We start from the raw sequence: 19,645 nt of genomic DNA on the forward strand, positions 1-19,645 counted from the left end.
TTAGCCACATCAGTAGCTATATACCAAGTGCCAAGTGCTATGTTGATTTGTTTCAGTAAAAATAATACATTTGAGACAGCAGCAGCAATTGGAATCACTTCCTGATTAAGTTTATGAGTCCACAGTTATTCTACTAGATTTATCCTGCACTGGTGAATTAAATGAGAGTAAGTATCACCACCCCTACTCCTTTTAAGACTTTTATGATAGCACTGATTCCTGCAATTCCTCCCAGCCATGCAGTGTTTTGTCTAGTGAGCTAAGTGGAAGCTCTAAGAGCTCCTGGAGCTTCCATTTAGCTCTCCCTAATAGTAGCCCTCATTCTATGGCTAAATCCCAATGTGGGGATCCTGTCAGTTGCTAAGTATGTCTATTACAATTATTAGATTGGTGCAAAAGTAATTGCTGTTTTTGCCATTAAAATTATGCTGTTAATACATATTCCAATTACACTGGGAAAGTAGCCACATAGTTGGTATGTGGACTAACAGTGGTGATTTCTGTCCCCAGGAATTAGGATCAACTCAGAGCCAGTGTTTAGTAAACCTCAAATGATCTGTGTATTTCCTTTTCGCCAATGCAGTTTCACTAGTAAATGGCCACATGTCGTTTTGGGGAAAGCTTGAAAGAATTTGCCATGTGTACTGTAGCCAAGGTGCAAGATCCTTCTTAAAGGGCACACAGATTCTCTTTCAACCAAGGGACTATGGGTCTGTGAATTGACTTAGGTCTGAGAACTGAGAGACTGTGACTATCCACTGTGGTGACTCAAGTCAGGTTTTGGCTACCTGACTTAGATCTTTTTACCTGTTATAAATATCAAGCAATAATCTATTTCAACTGCCTATCTATTTTGTTCTCAGAGCAGCTCCGTAAGCCAAGGCAGTCTGATTTCCTGCTGCCCTTTAAGGTAGATGTGCGCCCACCTTGTCTTTGTTGGTTATGTGCTGCCTGGCCTCTGCTATTCTGAGATCGTGTCATCCCCATTGAAATCAGGGAGGCCATCTAGATAGTGGCATCCTCTATAGTCAAGGTTTTCAAGCAAGGCTAGTCTCTTTAGACACTGGAGGGCAACCTACTTCCACTGATAAGAGAAAGAGTTGGAGGGTTTAAGATTGTCGGTTTCATCTGGGTCCAACCCATTTCAAGTATTGAGATTCTATTATTAAAAAATAACACCATTTTACACGAAAAACTCAGAATATGTGTGAATTTAATAGCAGTTATAATTCAGTAACATGAAAATTAAAATTTTGTTTGATTCTCAGCATAATTCTTGTTGCTACAATAAACCAGAGTTTTGGAATTCTACAGAATATCTCTGGTTCTCATACCATAACTCTGAGAGTTAAAAAACCTGTGCTTGTCATTTCTCTTTATAACCACTCAAAAGCACGCAAAAGAATCCATCCCACACCAGTCTTTCTAGTCATCTTTATAACCATAGCAGTCAAGTGTCGCAGCCACTTGGGGCCCCAAGGCACAGGCTTCAGTTGGCACTTCATCAGGATCAACCACAGGTAATTGCTTAATTGAGATGCCCAGCATGTCATGAATTACATTTCCCTTTGGCAAGGAGCTGAAGCTCAAAACCTCAATCAAACTGACCTTTAATCCCATCTTTGCAGGTCTACTTCTTGGGACTACTCCCGGGACAGGGAAGGCTTAATAAAAAGAATTGTTAACTATAATAGAGGATTAGAGTAATGAAGGATTCACTAGCAAGAAGAGAGCTTTAAAGAATATAGCAACAGCAGCTATAAGGAGCTAACCTTATAACTAACTCTTGGGCTGAGAGACGGAGTGCCCAATGAAGAACCTCCCCAATTCCTCCCAGGGCTAAGATCTAGATGTTTTTGGAGAGGGCATGACCTGGCTAACTGAATGGCAGAGAAGTCACCATTGGGCTACGTCTGCAAAGCTTGTGGAAGATGTGCCCTCTGCAACTTGCTGCAAATGCCTCTAGGGTGCCAGGGAAGTTATTCATGGGGTAGTGTCTCACCTCCTCTACAAAGCTCCTAGAGTTGGGCATGTGAGAGGAAATTGCTAGTTACTGAGCACTATAGGACCTTGGCAGTGGAGAAAGCCAGGTATGCTGCAAAAGCTTATCAATACACAGAAATCAGGAAGCAAAATCCTTTTTTTCTGTAATGTCTCTTCAGCGCCCTCTACTGATAAAGCTTCAGCCCCAGAAGGCAAACGAAAAACTGTTTAAAAGGCTCAGATCCGTTTTTACAGTGCAGTCAAAAAGGGCGAATTTGGAGCTGAGAGGCAATAAATCAATAACTGGCAGAAGCATCACTTCTTAGATTACACTCATGGATTTCGTAGTCAGATGTTTCTACATGTGCCTGGACGGCCCTTTGTCAGTCTCCTTTCCCCCAGGTTTTAACAGGCTGTCACCAAAGGAGGAAATAGTGAGCCCGAAGAGAATGTGCAAGCCCTCTTCTCTTGCATTTCCTCCAGCCCCTCACCAAGTACTCTTCCAGGCACGCCAGGCCCGAGTATCCTAGGATAGGAAACCTGGGCAACAAAGGGAAGTGGGGTGTAAGCTCAACCCCTGTTGGACGTGGGGCTGCTGGCGCCTGAACGCCCCCAAAGGCCTCAACTCCCAGAAAGCTGCCTGCCAGGTCACAACAGCCCTGTGAGGTCTTCCTATCGCCGGGACACTGGGAGGCAGGCGCGGGGCGGGCCCGCCGGGCGACGCGCTGTGATTGGGCGCCGGGGGGCCCGCCCCCTCATCTCGGAGCGTCGGGACGGGGCGGGGCCAGCCGCCCGCTCGGCTCAGGGGCTGCGGGCGCTTATTGACCCAGCGGCCGCCGCGCCGCCGCTGTCTCCTCCTGCTCGTGGCGGGCGGTGCTGGAGCGCCAAGTGGCGCTGGAGAACCGGCGCTTCCTTTCGCCGCTTCCGCCGCCATCTCCTCGTTTGTGGGGCGGGAAAGAGGGAGGGGGCTAGCGGCTGCAGCTGGAGCGGGCTTCTCTCCGGGGACGGTCCTTTCCTCCCTGCTCTCCTTTTCCTTCTCTCCGCGTTGCCGCCGCCCGCCCCCTGCGCCTCCTCGCGGAGCCTGGGTCCGGGAGGGGGAAGGTAGGGGCGGCAGGGGGCGGGAGAAGCTGGCGAGCGGTCGCTAGCTCTGAGGAAACTCATCAGTCCGTGAGCCCCGGAGTCCGGGGTGCACATCGGCCCAGCCGCGGCGGCGGCGGCGGCGGCGGCGGCAGCAGCAGCAGGAAGGGGCTCAGTCGGGGTAGGCGGGGGCGGTGCCGCGGGGGCGGGCCCGACCGTCCCGCCCAGAAGTTGTAGGGCTTGGCTCCTCGCGATGTTGTTCCTTTCCGCTCCGCTTCTCTGACCTAGCTGCGCGGCCCCGGCCCGGGAGCTGCCGAACCCGCGCCTCCCCTGGGTGAGGAGGACACGCCTGCCCTCGTCGAGAAAACTTTTCCTGCCGACTCAGTTGGGGCGGCGGTGGCAGGAAGTGCGGGCAGCGACCTCTCCTCCGCCTGCCCCGCGCGCCCTGCCGGAGGTCGGCGCTGAGCTTGCGATCAAGTTTGTGGGGGCCCCCCTTCCCAGTTGCCGGCGAGTCTCGCCTCGAGAGGGGCGCCCGACCCCGGGGAGGGCGGCAGGCCAGGGCGAAGGCCAAGGGCGTGTGGTGGCGCCGGAGACTAGGTGCGGAGCAAGGCGGGGACTCGCACCCGCATCCGGGAGCGCGGAGGTCGCGCAGCCCGGGAGAAGGGAGCCTCCGGCGGCTGCTTCCTAGAGTCCACAGTGCGCTGTCTCCTTTGGCTGAGGACAGTGTCCTGGCCCCGAGTCTATCGAGGAAAATGAAGTTAAGCCGCCAGTTCACCGTGTTCGGCAGTGCGATCTTCTGTGTGGTGATTTTCTCGCTCTACCTGATGCTGGACCGGGGTCACTTAGACTACCCCAGGAACCCGCGCCGCGAGGGCTCCTTCCCTCAGGTAAGCACCTGGGAAGGGGGCGCGGGGCTCCGAGGGGCCAGGCGTGCGGGCCCCTGGTTAGCGGCTGCTACCCGACCTCTTCCTCCCGCCGCGGCCCCACACTCGTGCTGGGCGAGGCCAGGCCGGGGGAGGGTCCCAGCCGCCTCCAGCCGGGGCTCTGTAGCTCTCGGACGGCAATGATCACCTCCTGGGAGCCACCTCGCCCGGGCGCGCCGAGTTAACAAAGTGCTGGGCGGCGTGCGGCGGCGGCGGCGGCATCGCGCTCCGGAAAGTGGCCATGTTCCGGCATTCGCACCCGGCCTGTTGGGGTGGCTTCGGGCACCTGCTGGCGGGGGAACGGGCGCGGCGTGAGGCACCCCCCGCCAGCCCGGGGCCCGCGTATCGCGGTGGGGTCGTTCTCGGCTCTCACAGGGTTAAGCCGCCCGCACCAGCCCAGACCCCCTGAGCGCACCGATTCGCGGAAATGGATCAAACCGAACCCACCTAGGATTTTTTTTTTTTCTTTTTCTTCCCCGCTGCCTCTGAAGAGAGAGAAGTTTATTTCGTGTTGCGGCCCTTTTAGATGTGAATCTCTAGGTTGATTTTAGTGTCGTCATTCTTCAGCTATTACATCTGGTTTGTTTGTGGCAGATAGGGGGAACCGAGTGGGGAAGCGCGTGTTATACTCCGGCCGAAAGCTGTGGGGCGCTCAGTCCTGCGTCCAGTGGTTAAATTGGTAAATGAGTTGGGAAGACGACCCATCCAAAGTCTTATTTAAAGTTACCAAAAATAAGCAAAGCGGACACAGTCTGTTCCCTTTGGAAGGGTACCCACCGCGCGGCATGTGCGAGTTCAGTTTCAAGTTATTTGCCAATATAACCTGTGCACTTCAGAAATTGCGGTGAAACTGGGTATTGTGTAGTGTGCTCTGTAACGAATGAACCTGAAGAACTCAAACCCTGACAGGACAATCTAACTATTCCTACTTGGCTTACGAGAAAGAGAAGCCTAGACGTGAAGTTGATATATATTTTTTTCTCTTTTGTGATAACTTAAATGACCAAAGAATATCCTTGCCTTTTTTTGTGTGTTATGCTAGAGCAAATGGCTTGAATTTAATTGAGATTAAAGTAAAAACTTTACTGGAATTATTTTGAAAGTGAAAAAAGACCCTTTTATGGATGCTGTCATCAATACAGAGCACTCAACTTGTTTTGTCGGTGAGAGGTTTTAAAAATCTTGCTGCAGAGAGATGTATCAAAATTTTAAAAGCCTCTGCTTCCCCTAGGTAGTATGACAGAGAAAATAGAAACAAGCACTGAGGGCATCTTTAAATCTTGAGCTCAGAGCTTGTCCAGTGCTTCTTGATGAGGTTGAAGAAAACAGTTGGAAAAAGGTAAGGAGTTTTAAGCTTAGCTTGATATGTTGTGTAATTTTGGGGTTGAAATTACTGTAATTTTTTTCCCTCCAGTAACCTCATTTTCAGATTTTCCTCCATTACAGGAAAATCATAAAAAGTGATATATTTTACTTAAAGTGTTTTCTAAAATAATGTCCTTTGGCTTTGGCTTGATGATCACTTGAAAATGGTTTATGCAAACATCTGGACCTGGGTTTTCTGGCAACCTTGACATTTTCTCTGTTTAGAATCTAAAGACATGAGTGACTCATTCAGTTACTGAGAAATCTTAGGCAAAGCTAATTCCAATATTGTAATATCTATCCTTAGTCCTCAATGAGAGGCTGAAGTTCTGCTTTAAGGGTAAAGCATTTGATGAAAGGTGAAAGTGACTGCTGGAGGGGAAGGCTGTTGGTACTCAACTGGGAGGTGGAACATTTTGTATTTAAGATTGTCTTTCTCAGATTTTCTGTACTGGATTTTCACTGCAGAAAGAAGGTATTCTTTAAGTGCTTGGATGGCCACTGAATCCCCAAGCAGATAGACATTCTAAGACCCCTCTGTAAGCTTAACCGTTATGTGTGTGACATTAGCCTTCGTATCTTACAAGGTAAAACTTAAGTGGCGAGGGAACTGAGGCACGGAGAGATTAATTAGCTTGCCCAAGATCACACAGCTGCAAGCTGAGATTTGAACAGGTAGCCTTTGTAGCCCAGGCTGCCAGCCACTAAGTTGTCTTGCCTCTCAGGAATCTGTTGCCTGCTGTTTAGGCTGCCATTTGCTTATGGAAAGATCTGATGTAAAATATAGAGCAGTGATCCTCAACCTTTTTGGTACCAGGGACTGGTTTCCTGGAAGACAGTTTTTCCACAGACAGGGGTGAGGATGGGGGAAGTCGGGGGTTTCGGGGGATGGTTTGGGGATGAAGCTGTTCCACCTCGGATCATCAGGCGTTAGATTCTCATAAGGACCATGCAACCTAGATCCCTGGCATGCGCAGTTCACAATAGGGTTCGTGCTCCTATGAGAATCTAATGCTGCTGCTGATCTGACAGGAGGTGGAGCTCAGGCGGTAATGCTTGCTGACCTGCTATGCCACTCACCTCCTGCTGTGTGGCCTGGTTCCTAACAGGTCCACGGCCACGGCCCTGGGGTTGGTTGCCCCCTATATAGAGCATGTTGCTCTCTGGTACCTTAGCTTATGACTAAAGGAACTTTTATTCTGAAGCCATAATGAATATGGTGCTTTTTCTGGAACATTTACTGCTAGAGATTTATACCTTCCCAGAATGTCTTTGAGCTCATTTCAGAGCTAAACATTATAATGAAAACCATTATGTAGTCCAGCATCCAGAACTTGAGTTGATTTTTTTTTTTCACTGCTTCTAACTTATTCTTAATAATACCAAACACAGCAAAAGGAGGTTGCAATACATTTCTTTGGCAAGTTTGGGTATTGAATTCTTGAGTTTTAGTAGAGCCAAGCAGATCGGTCACTATGTGTCATTTTTCGGTATCTAGTAGAACGGTTTATTTAGATAGGTATTGGGTTCCTCTAAATTGCCGATTTAGTTGGTTTCAGTTGATATGGAACCTTCACTAGGCTTTAGGTCTATCTTGTAAACAAGATATTTTTAAAGACCATCCTAGATTGAGAGCAATCTATTTGTTGTTTTTTTGGAGAGGGGGTTTGTTCTTTCTCTTTTCTCACAGCTCTGTGTTTTCCACCATTTGGCTGGACTCTGGGGCAAGAGTGGGCTGGCCGAGGGTGCTCCAGTTTCTCTCACCCCGGAGCAGCTGCCTGCCTGTGAGATATTCTTCGGAAGTCTATCCTGAAGCACTCCGAAGCCTTGCTTCTGCTTCTGGGAGGAATTCCTTGGAGGACTAGAGGCAACAGGGGGCCTAATCTGTTGAAACTTGTGTGTATATTTCAGGGTTAATAAATCTCAGCTAAGAAAATTAATAAAAATTCCACTGTGAATGAGAGGTTGGTCTTGAAAATGCGTTATGATAACTTGGAAGAATTTGAGCAGATGGAAAGGAGAAACTTTGTTAAGGTCTCCCTGAAATTAGTCATCACTTCTTACAAGCAGATTTCACAAGTTGCTTACTATCTATGGTGTGTATAATGGGGTTGTCTTATTAATTAGTCTGATGTTCGGATCTAGAGAAGTAAATTAATGAGTCAGGTTTTGTATAACAAATGATCACTCTTTAAATAATTAGTGTAGCATATGACCGTAGAGATTAATATTAACTCTTAAAATATGGAAATTGAGACTCTGATGGAAAATGTGAAAGTGAAGCTTTATCTTTTTGCCTATGTAACATTTATCAAGTGAGAAAGTGAGAATGCCTTTAAATGCCTTTAAATAAGCATTTGATTGAAAGCCATTAGAAGGTGAAAACTTGTATACCTTTTTTTTTTTTCTTTGGGATAGGGTTTTGCTCTGTCATCCAGGCTGGAGTGCAGTGATGGAATCACAGCTTACTGCAGTGGCCTTGAATTCTTGGGCCCAAGTCATTCTCCCACCTCAGCCTTCTGAGTAGCTGGGACTACAGGTGTGTATGCCACTGTGCCCAGCCAGTTTTAAAATTTTTATTTTGTGGAGACGGGGTCTTAATATGTTGACCAACTGGTTTCAAATTCTTGGCCTTAAGCTATTCTCCTGCCTCAGCCTTCCAAAGTGCTGGGATTATAGGTGTGATTCACTGCTCCCAGTTGCCGTTTGTGTTTTTTTTTTCAACTTACTGTAATACACATACAGAAATGTGCTTACATACTTTACATCAGTAGTACTTAAGAGTCCAGCATAGTAGATGTTATTAATGAAAGTTGACTCATGGCAATACATATAACTAGGACTTTGATTCCCCAGTTTTTTTCTTGCTTTCATAAATCTGTAAATCTTGCTTAAGAATGACATATAAGGAAAATATGATCTCCTTCCCCTTCCTTGAGTGCAGTCTATTTATAAACAATAGCACTTGGTGCTGGGGTTTGTTCACATTCGTATGAGGGAGATTGTCTTATTTTCTGGGATATAATGCTGAGATCTGTGCTTTTTGGGAAGTGATGGAACTTTGATAGTGCATCCAGCGTTTAGGAATGCAAGAACAAACATTAGAGCCTTTTGAGGATGGTGTCCTCTAACTCCTCTTCAGTCCAACAGCCCTGTGGGACTCTTCCTGATCAGCATTTTTCACTAAGACCCAAACTTATTTCCTGTAAACCAACTGGGCCGGATACTCATGACTGTCTGTGGTCTGAAGATAGTAGTTTATGTTTTTTTTTTTTTTTTTTAAATTGAATTGGGTGTGTTGTTCCCAGATGAACACTGTTATCAGGGCCTAAACAAATATTTTTGTCAGGGAGATGTCACAATTGTATTATTGGAAGGGGATTTTCTCTCTTAGCTTTTAATTTGCATTAAGAGGTGTCTGGGCTGTGGGCAAAATAGTGGCTAAAATGACCACTTTTATTTGTTTTTGAGTCAGCTACTGCTTTTTGTGATAACTGAAAACTTTATAGTCTTTTTTGAAGGACTGAAGTGTTGAGAGTTTCCTGGAATGAGTGGTTCACTAGCTGTTGCTGATCACCTGGTTTATTCTTAGCTTCTTTTGCATTCAGGAGTCTTAGTTTTCCCTAGTTCTCCAACTTCTGTAATCTTTAAGAAAATGAAAGGATATTTAGCAGCTCTGATGACCTGTGTTTGCTGGATTGTAAAGGCCTTATTGCATTTTTTATCCCTTCTGTCTTGGTAAAATTTCCTGATAGCAGCAGCTTTTATAAAAGTTTGAGCAGAACTAAGGCAAGGAGGAAGAACTCTAAAATAGTGATTTTTGCTTCTCAGTTGTTATTAGTAGTTTAATCAGGAGAGGAAGTAGGACATTTTAACTAAAATGGGTTTCTGTTTCAGTTATCAAGCCAAGCTGCTATTTTTAAGGTTGAAACCATGTTTAAATTCAGACAGGTTTGAGGATTAATTGTACTGAAATGGAGCTCACATCTAGTGCTTTAGTGAGTATAGCTAAATGTGCCTATAATAGGGAGGAAGTAAATAATTTGGTTTGATGAACTCTGTCACTTGAGGTCATATCATAGCTTTTCTGAAAGAGTGCCCTGTTTAAGGTAATTATATTTTATGCAGACAGGTGGATAGTAGGTATCTAGTAAATATCTTTTTTTTTTGAGACGGAGTCTCACTATGTCGCCAGGCTGGAGTGCAGCGGTGCAATCTCAGCTCACTGCAATCTCCACCTCCCAGGTTCAAGCGATTCTCCTGCCTCAGCCTCCGGAGTAGCTGGGATTACAGGCACACGCCACCATGCCCAGCTAATTTTTGTATTTTTAGTAGAGACGGGGTTTCGCCATGTTGGCCAGGATGGTCTCGATCTCCTGACCTCATGATCTGCCCACCTCACCCTCCCAACATTTTGGGATTACAGGCGTGAGCCTCTGCGCCTGGTTGGTATCTCTTAAATATCTTAATGTTAAATTTCTAAATCTAACATACTGTTTTCTAAAGAAGAGATCAACTTTAAAGTACTTTAGTTTAAAACTGGACATACTCTACCATTTGCTGCCTCTATCCAGGCTTTGTAACTTCTTTGCTGTTGACATTTTGGGCCAGAGAATTCTTTCGTGTTAAGGGCTGTCCTGTGTGTTGTAGGGTGTCTAGCAGCATCCTTGCTGTCTACCCGATATCTGCCAACATCACTGTTCTCTCTCTGTACCCCTAGTTGTAGGAACCAACAATGTCTCCAGGCACTGCTCTCAATATCCTCTGGGAGTGGGAATCATCCCTGTTGAAACTGTGTTGGCTGTGGCCTCTTCTTTATACCCAGTACGTGTCGTTAGCACTTCTGTGTTTTAGGAAGGAGTGATCAAAAGGCCGAAGCTCAGAAAGCCAATTAGCATTTTTTGATGGGTGAACTCTATTCTTTCTCAGGATGCCTGAAATTCACTTACACATTTAGGATTCTAAGTTGTAGTATGTTACAGAAAATTACAAGGATAGATTATGTTCATAGGTAAGTTGAAGGAAAAAATGGAAGATTCTTATAATGGAACGTAAAAAATTTCTTTTCCAATTGGACGTGTGTATTCTGAGAAAAACATTAGGGTCAGGTCATAGTAAATAGATCATCTTTTACTTTCTTCCAGCTGAATTACAGGTTGGCACTTATCCAGATTTATTCCTCTTGCCTTTTAGCATAGGAAGATAAGATATATTGATTAATAAGGTAGTATAAAAATTGTCTGCAAAAATGTTTTGAAATGTCTGCAGTTTTCTCAGGCAGACTGTTTACTTTTCAGTGTATTGTTTTTATTTCTGTTAATTTTGGTGATTCTGGTTACAACATTTTAAATATCTTCTTGAGATGAGAAAAAACAGGGAAAGAAACTGGAAAATAAGGAGAGTGGATAGAGACTTTCCTCCTGATCATTTCATTTTGTCTCTAAATAGCATTTTTTACGAAAGTGGGATGGAGGTGGGAGGTTAGGGAAAGAATGAAGTTCTTGACAAATAATCTTCCTTCTTTTGTCTCCAAGGCCTCTGGTTTTGAACTCTGCTGAGTCAGCTAACTATGAGTGAAATCTGTCTACTACCTGTCTTTATAGGGCCATGTGCTAAGAATGGTTTTTACATTTTTAAATGGTTTAATAATGTTTCATGACATAGCCATGGTCATTCATCTACCAGTTGTCTCTGGCCACTTTCACACAACAGTGGCATAGTTTAGTAGTTAAGACAGAAACTGGCTCACAAAACCTAAGATATTTACTCTGTGGCCCTTTTCAGAGTTTGCCAATCCCTAGTTTAAACTATATTTCTCTATTGTTAATATTGGAGGCAAATAGTATTGTTAGATCTGTTAAAGTAGATGTGAGTTAATTAAAGACAAACAAAATTCTCGTAAATTGGTTATTAGATAAGCATTGGTCAAACTTTGTGTTTTTAGAGAGTGGTTTAAAACTTGTGTTATCTACGTGTTTCATAGATTTCCAGGTATCCTTGGGGAACTTTGATGCTAGAGCATCGACATGCTTGATGAGTTTGTTTCTCTTCTTTCACCTGAAGGTTTTGCACTGTAGGACTGCCCTGGGAAGGAAGGTTCTGGGCCATGAACTAGGCAAAATTGACCCATAGCTTCAAGACTGAAAACCATGACTTTATGACTTTTTGGATCTGCTGTAATTCACAGATGGGCTTAATTCTGAGCCCAGTCTGATTGCTTGGGTTAGTTAGTCCTGAGAAGGGAGAGCTCAGCTATAAGTATCTTCTTCATAAGCTGTAAATAGAAGATGGAACTCAGCCAGTTTCTGGGGATCCTGAGTGTTGCTCACCTTGGAGGCAGGGTACTTTCAGGTTGTCAGCAGAGGTACTGGCCTGCTCTTCTGCTTATCAAAGAGCAATTCTTGCTAATTTTCATCATTTTCATCATTTTTAAAGATTATATATCACTTTCTTTGCTGTGACACAGGCTAACACCCCATTTGTGTCCTCACAGATTTTAGTATCATCTTTAAATTGCAGTATACTTAGTCTGAACAAAATGGGGGTAATGCGTCTCATCGAGTAGTATTAAGGTTAGTGTTAAGTAGAGTTTTTTAAGTATTTGTTTTTTTGCATTTAAAAATGTATGCATTTGTGTATTTTTCACATGTAAATGGATTTAGCACTGGCCTTCTTTGCAGGTAGTGCCTTTGGAAGTCCAGAGAAATTAAATGCTTTTTCCAAGAGCAGAGAAGACTCCAAATTTGACCCTGTCCTATGTTCTTGCTGGTGCACTTCATTGGCTTCAGTGAGGAGTCCGGAGAGCTGGGACTTTACCAGTGATTTTTTTTTTCTTTTAAACATGTAAAAGGTATAAATGCACATAGAAATAATTCAAATGACATAGAAAGGTACACATTGACAATAGAATCCCTCTCCCTTTTTTCCCCATCTTTAGTCCACTCTTCTCTGAGTCCCACTTCTGACCATTTCTTTATGTTCCATGTGTGGTTCCTTCTTTAAATATATGCATATACCTGTGTTTTGATTTTTGTTTCAATTTTGAGCTATTGTTTCCCTTTATAAGAGATGAAGAATTTAACTCAATACACCCTACTCTTCCCAGTTTTTAAAAAAGTTTTGTATTCAATTTCTGTTTGATATACATTAACAACTTTCAATGATGTAATTGCATTTGTTTTCTTGATTCATCAACTTTAGGCCTAAAGCGACTCCCCACTCTGTCAGTCAAGGAATTTGGTACTTCTCAGCCTTCTCCCACTCATTTCTCTTCCTTCTCATTTCTCACCCTCCCTCAGCCATCAGTTTTTTTACATCAACATACCTTATATCATCTACATTTCATTCTGTGACTGAATGTGTTATGTACTCTGACTATAGGTTGGTTACAAAAATTGAAAACCAGTAAACAAGGATACGGAATTTTAGGTAGGAGGAATAAGTTCAAGAGATCTATTGTACAACATACTGATTATAATTAATAATAAAGCATAGTAGTTTTGAAAATTGCAAAGAGTAGATTTTAAGTGTTCTCACCACAAAAAAGAATAAATAAGTGATGTAATGCATATGTTAATTAGCTTGATTTAGCATTCCACAATGTATGCATTTTTCAAAATGATATACTTGATAAATATATACAATTTTTATTTGTCAGTTAAAGAGAGCTCATTTGGAGGTTCCAGCAGGGGAGTGCAGCTCCTTGTATACCCTTGACCGAAGACCCGTCCTCCTCTATCAGGGATGGTCATCCTCTTCGACTGAGCATGCAGCTTCAGGAGGGGCTCACATAGAGTGGTGAGGGAGGAAGGGGACACCTGCCTAGCCAGCCAGATCAGCCGAATCAACCCTGGCGATCAATGGGGTGACAGATTTCGCAGCCAGATCACCCTCACATCCTATTTGTCAGTTAAAGAAATAAAAAATGTAAAAAAAAAGAAAACCAGCACATAGTGTTTTCAATTTTATGATGTTAAATACCATGTGGTATATGTCAGGTAGTTTGGCTTCATAAGAAGGAGGGATACTCTTGATAATTAAACCTGTGCCACTTGAAGGAAATATTCTGAGCATTAGAGCAAGTGGAGTCTCTTATATTCCAGCTGGTGAGAATCATGCTATATTTCAGTTTCCTTCACTTCTGGACCATGACTTCCTTATATGTAGTTTTTGTTTTTTCTGTCTATTTCTAATTCCTTTCCCTTTTTGTTAGCGTCAGAGGAAATAGAAGTTATTGATTCCTGTCTCTTGAATCTCATTATTTAAAAAATCATTTTACAACTCATTATGCACCAACATTTTGGTCCCTTGTGCCTACTCAGGATTGAAAGTATGAAGTTTTGCCGGTTTTTTTTTGTTTGTTTTTGGTTGTTCACAATTACTATTTACTCAAACTGCTATGCTTCTTCTAGAACTGATAGTGCTTTGTTTCCTTTGTGATGAGAAGCCTTTCCCTTCAGGGTGAGGACTTCGGGGCTGAAGATGTACTTTGCAGCAGTTCCCTTCTGTGTCTTCATACCACAGATGTAGAGGAATGTGGCATTTATGGGTCCTGGCCTTGGTGGTAACATTTTACCTGTAAAGCATTGGAACATTGAAGCCTGAGAATGTGAATCATTCTTAGAATCATTTTCTACATAGAGTCCTGAATTGGTGTTTTTAGAATCCAGTGAAGCAGTCATTCTTTTAACAGTCACCAGCATTCCAGAAAAGTCATACATATGAAAAATTCAGGCACAGAATTGTAGAGTAGGCTGGGTCCTTCCAGGTTAGGTAATTTTTAGTCTTTGATTTTTCAGATAAGGGCACCGAGTCACACATAAACTAGACCTCAGCAATTTGCCCAGTCACAGGATACCTGGGACATGCATCCTGACTTATAATTCACTGGCCTTCCACTGTACTATACCCATATCCAGCATATATTTGAAAATTTACTGCGTTAGGTAATATGGAAATTGTGGTAGACATATGTTACTTGTTTTGAAAGAACTTTTTAGTTATTTAGGGAAACAAAACTGCCGTTTGTGAAACTATTAGAGACAGTTAAGTGCTATTATTCATTAGAAGTTAAAGAGGTTAGAATGTTGCCTGGCATATAGTAAGTGCTCAGTAAATGCTAGTTGTTACCAAAGGACAGAGATTTGTAGCATACCTATTATGTAGCAGGCACTGTTCTAGGTTCTGGGAATACAGGAGCTAAGACTAAAACAAGAGTCGATGATATTATTTTACATTCCTGATATAAAGGCAAAGGCCTTAAAGAGAACTCAAAAACAGAAACAAGTTTTGGTGATGGCCTGGCTTAAGTTGACTAAAGGAGAGGGTAAAGAAGCTAAGCTTTTCCTATTGGACGATACTTTGAAGGGAGAAAGAAAATTGCTAGTGTAAAGTACGGTGCTTATGAAGGCTTTGAATCCTGGAGGAGATTGGCTTGATTTAGAATCTTTGGTGCCTGTGAAGAGTAGCTGGGAAAACACTGTAGGTAGTTCAGGATCAGGTTGCAAATTGCCCTGAGAGTTTGTCTGAAGAGTTATGAGTTAGATGGTAGTGAACCACTCCAAGTTATTGAATATACCAGGAAGCTGCTTGAGAAAAGCAGTGTGAGAGAATTAATTTTGTAGAAAATTTCAGACCTGGAAAGGAGCTAAGAGAATATTCAATCTAGATTATTCTGGTAGCTGTGTGTAGGAAGACTCAAGTAGGAAGGCAGCTGAGAATCTGTTTGAGGTAATATAGACATAAGGCAGTAAATCCCTGTACCAGTATTGAATTGGCTAGAATTGGGAGGATGAAAAATGTGGAGACATTTTGTAAAGAGAAAGACCAAAGCTTTTTAACAGGGTTTGATCAAGGGTAATGATGAGTGGCTTGAATCAGAAAATTTCTCCTACTTTTTTCCATTGGGGTGTTGGAGACTGGTTGTACTATTTGCGGAAGGGGATAGGGACAAGCTGATCTGGAAGGCCAAGTTCATTTTCATTTATGATGACGTGGATGTTAGTGGAAATAACCAAGTGGGCTGGAAAGCCAGTGAGAGATCAGGGAAGGGAGATGCTGATCTGGTAGTCATCAGCATAGCCAAGAATGAATGAGCTCACTTGGGGACTGTGCTTAGTGAGGGCAGGGCCAAGTATATTTCTGATAACCAAAAGCTGCACATCTTACATTAAGAATATTTTGTAGCAGATGTTAATGAAATAAAGCAGCTTGTGTTCAAATTGTCAGAAACCAGCAGCTCATGGATCAGCTTACCTAAGAAAAGATAAGATGATCAGAAGGAAGGATTTCAAAGAAGCATTTTAGTAGGAGTTTAAAAAAGACCCTTTTGATCTTTGGCACAAATGATAGGACTAAATTATTTTTTTTCTGGGTTAAGACAGAACATAAATTGTGTGTGTGTGTGTGTCTGTGTGTGTGTGTGTCTGTGTGTGTAGGGAGGATGGGCAGCCAGGTGGTGGAGAGGGAGAGAGAGATTTATTAAGGATCAAAATGCAACACCCCAAATAGGGGGCTGAAGTTTGAAGGTTGTTCTGAAAGTCGGACAGATTTCTGAGAATACCCTCCAAACTGCCTCTTGTTGATAGTAAAGAAAAACCCCCTTCTGTTGGGCTGGTAGGTGACCCCATGAACTGGAGAAGTAAAAACTGTCTTTGACCTTGGGCTACCTCTGGAAAATTTGTAGGGTCAAATAACAACACTTGAGGTATAGGATATTTCTTGCGACTTTTAGGTAGAAGATCCAACCAATAATTGTTTTAAACAAAAGAGATTTGAGAAGAACTCCAGAAATTTGTATCCTTAACTCATCTTTGATAACCAATGGTATGATATTTAGAAGTTTGCTATTATTGTATTTTTATGTATTATGTTATGTCTTACTACTGCATTTGTTGCTTCTGTGGTATTTACTGTGTTTCACCTTGCCCTTGTAGACCAGTTGGTACAGATGGATTTTTATAAAGAAAGGCAATAGGAAAGAATTTGTAAAACTTTAGAGTCTGTAGTGCTTGTATAAAGAGTAGTTTGGAAATTCAGAATTTATAATAATTCAGATGAGACTTGCCTAAATACCTGTCCCCTGTCAATATGAAATAGAAGGGACTTATTCAGGAGAGGATTAGTATAAATAAGGTTGAAGGGGGGTTGATTATCTACTTAATACAACCCTGCCTTCAGAGGCTTTCCAAAACTATTTCTGTATGAAAAACGATCTCAGACATGTCAGTTGCATTTATTTTGATAGGCCAACACTGTTTAGGTTGATTACTGACAATTATTTTCTTTTTGTTTTGAAATTGTTTGTCAAAATTACTTGTTTAAAATTATGAGATGTTGACAGAACTTTTGTTAGCATATCCTAACATGCAATACATGGCATTAATTAATGGTAAATGTGTTTAGGTAGTATAAATGGATAGTGCCTAATAACCTTGTGTACAAAGATAAGCATTTGTCAAACATGTAAGACAGATTACCAACATAGACCAGCAACCATTGCCTATATGATGTGTTAACAACATGACCCTGTTTAGCTGAGAATTGTTAAGGCCTGAAAGTATATCCCATGAACCTTCATGCAAGTTCTTGGGTGGGATACACTGTTGGCAGATTCTGTCAGAGTGCTAAGCATAAGAATATAAATTAAAAATAAGTTTTAGAAGTAAAGTCGGTGTGGTTTTTTAAAAAAAATCCTGCAAAGAATAGTGTTCCATAGAACAGATTGGGAAGTGCTGAATTAAAGAAAGAGTTCTATTAGTCAACAGTTAATATGTTTAGTGCCACTTAATTGCAGTTATTAAATGGATTTGTAAGTAATAAAACTGCATTTTATTAAAGTTTTATAATCTACACATTTTTCCCTAGTTATACACCCTTCTTCCACTCACTTTTAAGTGGTTATCTGTTTTGCATAGTCTCATTTTATGTAATAGCTTGATGTCTAAAATGTTGCCTCAACAGGAGGTAGTTTCTGTGCAGCCGTATTAGGCTGGTGCAGATAGGGCCATATGGTTCTAATCTAAACATACATCTGGAAACTCATAGGGTGGAGCTGGTGCTGTCTCCTGGAACCTGTAGAAAACGTCAGCAAGTGGAGTCCTGACCACATTTTTGGAGGAGGGTGGTGAGGGAATGAGATGCTATTATTTGAGGTCAGGGCTTGGATCCTGTGTAGTGATTCTGGCAGCTACTAAGTTGGTGGCCCAGCTGTAGTAGTCATGAGTCCCTTGAGTGCTCCGCCAGAACAAGGGATGTTGGGCTTGGAGTCCCAGCTTTTCCCTTCACAGTCATTTGGCATTCTTACCTGCATCTGAGCAGCCTCTGTTACTGTCATACCTAGACAGGTGTGAGATTTATGAAAAATGATTTGCCTGGGCAAAGAGTATATTGCTCCTGCAATTTGGTAAGGTATTCTGTAGCTACGTATTTTTTGTGCTCACATCGTGAGGGCATTTATTTCTTTGAATGGACAAGTGGCTGCACAAAGACAAATTCCACAATTTGGAAGAAATTCAGGCATGTTAAGCTCTGAGTCTGGAAAATACCATTAAAAGGTTATTTATAACTGGCTTGTGGCTCATTGACAGACAGGTGGAGATACATACAGAATCGTGGCCACAGCCCCAGTTCACGCTCTTTTTGGCCTCAGCACTACACATCTTAAGGGGTGGAGTGGGCGCTTGGAGGGTTACCTGTCATTTTATCAAGCCCAAAAGCCTTCCTGTTAAGTTCCAGAGATCTGACTAAAGGCAGGGTTTTTCTGTAGAGATTGAATAGTGGTTGACTGACCAGGGACTGCAGCAATAACGATGACACCCCTGCTGGAAATACAGACTCTCTTTTACCAAATCGCAGTTCCTATATTTAGCTTTAATGTGGCGCTTCTTAACTGGGGATGTGTGAGAATTGCCTGGTGAGCCATTTTAAATTATAAAAGGCAGATCTCTGCGCTTTTTCTAGGTAATCCCATTTGTTCCCATTGCTTGAAATTCATATTTATTCTGGCCACTCAAGTTTATATATTTAGCCCTGACTTCTCTCTTGAGTTCCAGACTTGCATGTTCACTGACACCACCATTCAGCTATCTAATAGTTTCAGAATATAACATTTGCCCTTCTGTCTCCTCCCCAATAACTGGCTTGTGGGCCTGTTCCTCTAAAATGCCACCCATAATCCTCCCCCTTGCCCTAGCAAAAAACTGAATGCCAATTTTTTTTCCTTTCCTGCCCCTCCCTTTCCTAACTCATCTTTCTTGTCATTCTTTCATGTTCCTTCCCTTCCTGTCCAAGCTGCCATGGCTTTTACCTGGCAAACTGCAGTCTTTTACTCCATATGCCCTACTGTGGCTCCAGAATAGCTTAAAATTTTTTAATTGATTGATTCTAAAACTCAGTCTAAGATAAAGATGTTGATGCTGCTTTTTCTGAAAATTACTTTGAACCATAAAGGGTGACTCTGTCTTTTCTTAACTCCTTTATTCAAAGTTAGGTGTAGAGCCTTGTTAGACCAAATTATGCCCCTGGAAGACAGTTTATGAGGTTGCATGGCCTCACCCTCCATTGCTTGGGCTCACAGCTCCTTAGGGTCATGGCTCTCCAGCTCTGATGATGGAGATTTGGGCAAGAATTTCTCTAAAAATGACTAAGCATAAGAATATAAGCTTTATTTTTATAGGGCCAACTATTTGCTAAGTATATTAGTTTCTTATTGCTGCTATCACCACAAACTTAGTGGCGTAAAACAAGAAAAATGTGTTATCATACAGATCTTTAGGTCAGAAGTCTGAAACAGGCCCTACTGGACTAAAATAAAAATGTCTGCAGAGCTGCATTCCTTCTGGAGCTCCAGGGGAGAATCTGTTTCCCTGCCTTTTCCAGCTTCTGGAGGCTGAGTGCATTCCTTGGCTCAAGGCTGCCTTCCAGCAATAGCATCATTCTGATTTTTTGTGTCCTCACATCTCCCTCTCTGGCCTGACTCTTCCATTTTCCTCTTTTCCTTATGATTACATTGGGCCTACTCAGATATTCTAGGGTTTTCTTCCCATCTGCAAAGCCTTAAAATTAATTACATCAGTGAAATTCCTTTTGTCATGTAAGGTAAGGTATTCACAGATTTCAGGGATTATTAGGACAGGGACATCTTTGACTAAACATTATTCTGCTTACTGCACCAGGCACTATTTAAATTTACTTGCATGTACTAACTAATCCTCATAACAACGCTATGAATTAGGTACTATTCTCCCCATTTTACAGATGAGGAAACTGCGGCACAGAGAAGTTATGTAACTTTGAAC

General features: G+C 42.6%; 2 protein-coding genes across 3 annotated transcripts in view; one reads left to right on the forward strand and one right to left on the reverse strand.

Annotated features, from left to right (window-relative positions):
• Window positions 1–1,196: 1,196 nt before the first annotated feature.
• On the reverse strand, window positions 1,197–3,177 carry LOC129533925 (uncharacterized). Its single transcript, XM_055389297.2, has one exon. It carries the CDS (start codon window positions 3,175–3,177, stop codon window positions 2,785–2,787), a length of 393 nt encoding a protein of 130 aa, XP_055245272.2. The 3' UTR covers window positions 1,197–2,784.
• Window positions 2,812–19,645, forward strand: part of MAN2A1 (mannosidase alpha class 2A member 1) — a 185,741-nt gene continuing 168,907 nt past the window's right edge. Inside the window, exons 1-2 of one of the 2 annotated variants that reach the window (XM_055389294.2) lie at window positions 3,812–3,947; window positions 5,215–5,322. Coding sequence is in view for 1 of the 2 variants with exons in the window: in XM_004042339.5 (XP_004042387.4) it covers window positions 3,813–3,947 (135 nt within the window). In the remaining variant the exon portion in view is untranslated. Of the gene's footprint in view, window positions 3,948–5,214; window positions 5,323–19,645 lie in introns of both variants that reach the window. The other variant, XM_004042339.5, reaches the window with a different exon arrangement.

The sequence above is a fragment of the Gorilla gorilla genome, chromosome 4 (assembly GCF_029281585.2).
Source record: "Gorilla gorilla gorilla isolate KB3781 chromosome 4, NHGRI_mGorGor1-v2.1_pri, whole genome shotgun sequence".
Lineage (NCBI taxonomy): Eukaryota > Metazoa > Chordata > Mammalia > Primates > Hominidae > Gorilla > Gorilla gorilla.

Excerpts from the sequence above, each read along its gene's own strand:
- LOC129533925 (XM_055389297.2), bottom strand. The coding sequence starts at position 3,177 with ATGTGCACCCCGGACTCCGGGGCTCACGGACTGATGAGTTTCCTCAGA.